Genomic DNA, 6,280 nt, shown 5'->3' on the forward strand with positions numbered 1-6,280 from the left:
AAAAAAAAAAAAAAAACCACCCCACTATGGGGTCCTATTCAGACACTGGGGTAACCATGGACTCAGCACCATCTAGTTGGAGTATTTTGGTTGATTGGTTGGTTCCCTCTGCTCGCCCTGTGCTAGAATCAAACAAGATTACTCCTCCCACATTCATCTCCTACAGTAAGCTTTCCTGAACTCTCTTCTCCTCACCCTGTCTCTGGAAAGAAATCACCTTTCACCCTCCTGGTCCTCCTGTGCATCTGTATTTCTGCTGTGTTTATCATAGTGTTCAAAAAAACAAAAGCTTAGGGACTGTTGAGATTTGAGTTTGCTACTAGAGAGACAGACAGTTTTACAGACCTTTTCAGGGAATTCACAGATTAACCCCCAAGCCCTCACTCTGAGTTTTGGATGAGAGCCCCTGATTTAGGCAACAAGAATGCCCAGCACGCTCTGGGATTTCAGTCCAGAACGTTGCCAAGAATGTCAGAAGCATGAAGACATAGAGAGCTTGTTAAAATGTAGATCGTGATTGAGCATATCTGGGGTAGAATTGCACATTCTCAGCAGGGAGTGGAACTGGAATGAACTGGTTCGAAGCCCTGGTTTAAAGTCTAAGTGTTTGGTTGGGAGAGGTGGTCGCAGTCGCCCTAGAAGTGACACCCACCATCATGAAGACACACCCTCACCTGCACTGGGAAAGAGAAGGAATAGGTGGTCATTAAAGTTCAGCTTGTTTAGAAAAAGCCAAGTAAGCACCCAAGGCTTTAACATCTTTTTTCATAAGGTCCTTGTCCACACAGATGCTTAGTAATGTCTTTTCTATTTGTGTAATATGGGAAGGTTCCCTTTTCTTTGTATTCAGGTTGAAGTGAGAGTTGAATGTATGACTTTTAAAACAAACCCAGTAACTCAGATTATAAATATTCCTACTTGAGTTACCCAAGAAAAATTGTTCTTAAATTGTTGCTAGATGATAAATATTTGTTGTAAATTACGACTTTGTGGGTGTGGAGTGTTTGGGACTTTGGTTTTGGATAGAGAGACATGCGGTACTTTTCTGTACACCATTTGCCAAAGTTCATGTCGTTCCTGGGTGTATTCCTGGGCAGCTGTGGTAAACAGTTCATTCTGGAACTTCATCTTAACCTAAATAATGAGAGACTGTGTAAACCAGAGAATTTGCCAAGAGCATGGCTAATTCTTGCTATTTTTATTCTGTCTGTATGTGTGTGTGCGTGTATGTGTGTTTTTAAACTCGGGAGCAAAGCCTCCTTCAGCCATCACACACTGAAAATCAGAAGGGCTCTACATTCCTAACCGCACCCTAGATTAAAAACACAGGGATGCTTCTTTTAGGACCTTACAAAGTTAGGAAGTTGAAGTGTAAATATATATGGGTAAGTAATTTTGGTTTTCCTTCTGATTAAGGTGTTTTGTTTTTGGGGGGTTTATTGACATCCACACTGTGGTTTTAAAAGACGAATAATATAAGCAATTCCTATGGGCAAAGTAAACACATTGAAATATTACTTCCAATTTCTATTGAAGATTATAAACAGCTTTAGCTAAGTGAGAGGTAGGGGAGGAACAAGCTGTGTTTCTTTAAGCCATCGTCTTTTTCCACTCTCCCCAAATGAGTCCTGTTATGGCACTGAGGGTTAAGGTGCTGAACCGCAAGGTCGGCGGTTCAAGCTCACCAACTGCTCCTTGGAAATCCTATACAGGGTCGCTATGAGTCAGAACCGACTTGACAGCACACACAACAGTAGTCTGTGTCCCTAATAGTGGCCACTGCCATCTTTGTGCCTGTATCTTCTCAATAACTGTAGCTTAGCATTTGTATGGAGAAGGGGATCTGTAGCAGCATGTTGTTAGTGATTAATTTGACCTACTTAAGGTTGACAAGAGATTTATTCCCTAACAGAAGGTGATGGTGGTTGGTGGTGGTGGTGTTGTCAAGTCGGTTCCAGCTCACAGCAACCCTGTATAGGGTTTCTAAGGCTGTGAATCTTTATGTGAACAGAAAGTCTCATTTTTATCCTGTGGGGTAGCTGGTGGATTCAAACTGCTGACCTTGAGGTTAGCAGTCCAACACATAACCTACTGTGCCACCAGGATTCCTTAATACAGGGTTGTTGGTGGTGCTAAATGTTGCCAAGTCACTTCCAACTCATAGCAACCCTTTAGAGAGTTTCCAAGGAGCTGTTGGTAGGATTGAACTGCCAGCCTTACAGTTAGCACTCCAGTGTTTATCCTACAGTGATGCACCAGGGCTCCTAACATGTAGTGGTTTTTGTTGTTTTCCACTGAGTCAGTTCCGACTCACAGCAGCCTTGAATAAGATTTTTGAGGCTGTAACTGTTTACGGAAGGAGCTCTGGTAGCGTAGTGGTTACAAATCAGGCTGCGAACTGCAAGGTCAGCAGTTTGAAACTACCAGCTATTCCGCTGGAGAAAGATGAGGCTTTCTGCTCCTGTAAAGATTTACAGCTTCGGAAACCCTGTACGGGGTCGCTATGAGTCAGAACTGACTCCATGGCACATAATAACAACAACTGTTTACGGGAGCAGAATGCCTCATCTTTCTCCTGCAGAGATACTGGAAGCTTAGAACTGCTGACCTTGTGGTTAACAGCCCAGTGTGTAATCTACTATGCCACCAGAGCTCCTTTACACAGGATTGTTGTTAAGTGCTGCCGAGTCAATTCTGACCCTTAGCGACCCTGTATAGGGTTTCCAAGGAGCAACTGGTGAACTTGAACCACCAACAGGGTAGAGAGAAGCAAAAACAGCAGTCCTTTTAACACTTGGACACAGTCTCTTAGCAAAAATGATCTGGCCCTACACTTATCTGGTGCTTCCTTATCTTAATGGGAGGAGCCCTGGTGGCACTATGGGTTACACTGTGTGCCGCTAACCACAAGGTTGGCTGTTAAAACTCAGCATCTGCTTACAGGAGAAAGACCAGGCTGTTTGCTTCCATAAAGATTTACAGTCTAGGAAACCCTAAAGAGCAGTTTTACTAGTCCTGGTGTGGCGCTGTGGGCTAATGCGTCAGACTGCAAAGTCGTTTGAACTGCAAGATCTGTGGTTCAAGCTCACCAGTTGCTCCTTGGAAACCCTACACAGGGTTGCTATGGGTCGGAACCCACTTCACAACAACAGTAGGGTTGTTAAAGAGCTCTTGTAGCGTAGTGGTTATGAATCAGGCTGCGAACCTCAAGATCAGAAGTTCGAAATTATCAGCTGTTCCACAGGAGAAAGATGAGGCTTTTTGCTCCCGTAAAGATTTACAGCTTTGGAAACCCTGTACAGGGTCGCTGTGAGTCAGAACTGACTCCATGGCACATAATCACCATCATAGGATTGATATAAATTGGAATTCACTCAATGGTAGTAGGTTTGGTCTGGTTTTGGGGTGTCTTGATGGGGAGATCTGGGAATCCAAGTAAGATACACCACCAGACAGTTTACTTGCCACTCTGTACTCAAGGGTTAAAATACTTAACAAGTTTATACAACAGCAGAGAAATCTGGGCAAGTGTCTACTTGTAGGCTGAGTTGCCATCTGTTGTTTAAGAGTTAACATGGTCATTCTTGGAAGGATTGGAAGCAGACTTTTGATTCCTCTCAATGTGGTCTTTTCCTGTGGTGTGATTTATCTACCAGGACTGTCATTCCCCTGTGCGATGGACGAATAGGTTTTGTTCCTCTCCTATTAAGCAGTGTTGAGAGGCAGACTGATCATCTCAGAATACTTGTTTAGGATGAGCGTGCACTCCAGGGCTCACCGTAGTTCCCCTTCCTTCTGGACTTGTCATGAGGACCTGACATAGCTGATCATAAAGAGATGTGCCCTGAACATGAGGAGGTGGTCTGGGGACAGTTCAGTAGGCTTTGAGAGGCTTGTGGAGTTGGTTCCAACTTATAGCAACCCTGTGTAGGGTTTCCGAGGAGTGGCTGGTGAGTTTAAACCTCTTACCTTATATATTTCAAACCAAATTTTCAATCCAGGGCTTTTCCTACAACACCACACCAGGATTCTTTGAGAAGCTTAGGCCCTTCTCATTTTAACTTCTACTGTCTGAGAAGACCGAAATCTGTGTGGTTGAGACCAAACTACAGTCTTCAGAATTAGTTCCTTAGCTCTTGGATGTGATTTCCTTCTACCCAAAAAGTATGTTCAAAGCCCCCAGGGGAAGGTTCAGAGTGCGCAAGAAGCCAAGATAATATCACCAGCAAACAAGAGCAGGGAACCAAAGGGCCACTGTCCTCACCACCAGTCACCAGTTTTGAACAAGAATGAGAAAAAAAACAAAAAGATTGCACCATTTTTCAGAACTGTCTTAATGGGAAAACTAGTAGGAAAATAATGTATCTTCCTTGCCCAACCCCACCCCATAAACTTTTTTTTTTTAAAGCATATTTATGGAAAATCAGTTGTACAGAACTGGCTTGATCATTTTGTCTGAGGATATTATGGTTTAACAGTGTTGGAATGATGGAGAGAGTGAAGAACAGTGTAGTCCTGGCCAGTGGTTCAGGATTTGTCCTTGATTTTATGCATGGCAGCATAAATACTGAGCTCTTTTGGGCACAAGTCATTGAAATAAGAATATAGTTTATGCCCAAGAAGCCTGAGTGGGTAAATCCTGTCAGAGGTTTATACCAGTTGAAATTTTGAGAAGGCTTAATGTGTTTTTTTCTATCGTTGCAGTATGCTACCACAGGCTGTTCCCTGACTCTGCACCACACGGAGAAGCCAGAACATGAAGACATCTGTGAATACCGTCCCTACTCCTGCCCTTGTCCTGGGGCGTCCTGCAAGTGGCAGGGCTCCCTGGAAGCTGTGATGTCCCACCTCATGCATACCCACAAAAGCATCACCACCCTTCAGGGAGAGGACATCGTCTTTCTAGCTACAGACATTAACCTGCCCGGGGCTGTGGACTGGGTAATGATGCAGTCTTGCTTTGGACACCACTTCATGCTGGTGTTAGAGAAACAAGAGAAGTATGAAGGACACCAGCAGTTCTTTGCCATCGTCCTGCTCATTGGCACCCGAAAGCAGGCTGAGAACTTTGCCTACAGACTGGAGTTGAATGGGAACCGGCGGAGACTTACCTGGGAGGCTACACCCCGGTCCATTCACGACGGTGTGGCCTCAGCCATCATGAACAGTGACTGCCTGGTTTTTGATACTGCCATAGCACATCTTTTTGCAGATAACGGAAACCTTGGGATAAATGTGACTATTTCTACATGTTGTCCATAATGCATCGTGTGGAGTTCATAAACTATTGAAATTGTTTGGGCATAGTGCCCTATGTTTAATAAAGGTTTTTATAGCTATTTTATTCAGTATGTCTTCACAAATCAGGACCCAAATTTGTCCCATGTTTTGTTGAAACAGCAGCTTCCCATCTCTCATACACACTCCCTTGCCATAGTCAGTTCTGACTCATCGTAATCCTAGTGGTGTAGTGGTTAAGCGTCCGGCTGCTAACCAAAAGGTTGGCAGTTCAAATGCATCAGCCACTCTGTAGATGTGGCAATCTTCTTTAGCAAAGATTACAGTCTTAGAAACTATAGGGTCACGGTAAGTCCCAACCCGAAACACACATACCCCTTAACTGGCATCAACTCAACAAATTTCATTAATTGGGATGAGTGGGGTTTATATTGTAGACTGTTCTGTAATCTAGAATAAACTTTATTAAATTTTATTTACTCCCTGTAGCAGCACTTGACAGGTTGCTTGGGACTCCAATAGACCAGTATGTTAGAAATTGGAGACTCCTCCTTGTCTACCTATGTTGGTCCCTTTGACCTTGACAAAAAGCACAGTGTCCATCAGCAAATTCCTTTTTTCTTCGGAGTTTTTGTTTCTTTTGCTTTTTTGTATTTGTGGGAGTGGGTAAGAATTGTTTTCGTTCAGTTAAAACAGTGTTGCTCAAACTGGGAGCTGACCAATATAGTCAACCTGGGGAAGTCATCTATTGTAAGCAAATTTAGGGCATCTGACTTTATAGGCTCATCAGGTCATTTAATTTCCATAACAAGGCTTGAGAACTATTGGCTTAAATTGTGGAAAAGGGTCCAGATTTTAAAGGTGCTGTAAGATTGCCATCTACTGATACTGTTTGTCTTTCTACTCTTTCACTCGTTTCAAATTAAAACTAGAACTTTATGTTCACATGCCCACACCCTGAGATTCGGTCACTCTTTTAAGTGGATTTGGGTGGGTTGCTTAGGAAAACAAGTCATATGGCCATTGATAGTTCTCACGTGAT

The 6,280-nt window shown here is 43.4% G+C and overlaps 1 protein-coding gene across 1 annotated transcript in view; it reads left to right on the forward strand.

Moving 5' to 3' along the window:
* SIAH2 (siah E3 ubiquitin protein ligase 2) overlaps nt 1–5,413 on the forward strand; it is a 29,054-nt gene extending 23,641 nt beyond the window's left edge. The window contains exon 2 of the mRNA XM_006867985.1: nt 4,705–5,413. Coding sequence (XP_006868047.1) covers nt 4,705–5,262 — 558 coding nt within the window. The 3' untranslated portion in view covers nt 5,263–5,413. The remainder of the gene's footprint in view (nt 1–4,704) is intronic.
* The last annotated feature ends 867 nt before the right edge of the window (nt 5,414–6,280 follow it).

The sequence above is a fragment of the Chrysochloris asiatica genome, unplaced genomic scaffold (genome assembly GCF_000296735.1).
Source record: "Chrysochloris asiatica unplaced genomic scaffold, ChrAsi1.0 scaffold00113, whole genome shotgun sequence".
In the NCBI taxonomy this organism is placed as follows: domain Eukaryota; kingdom Metazoa; phylum Chordata; class Mammalia; order Afrosoricida; family Chrysochloridae; genus Chrysochloris; species Chrysochloris asiatica.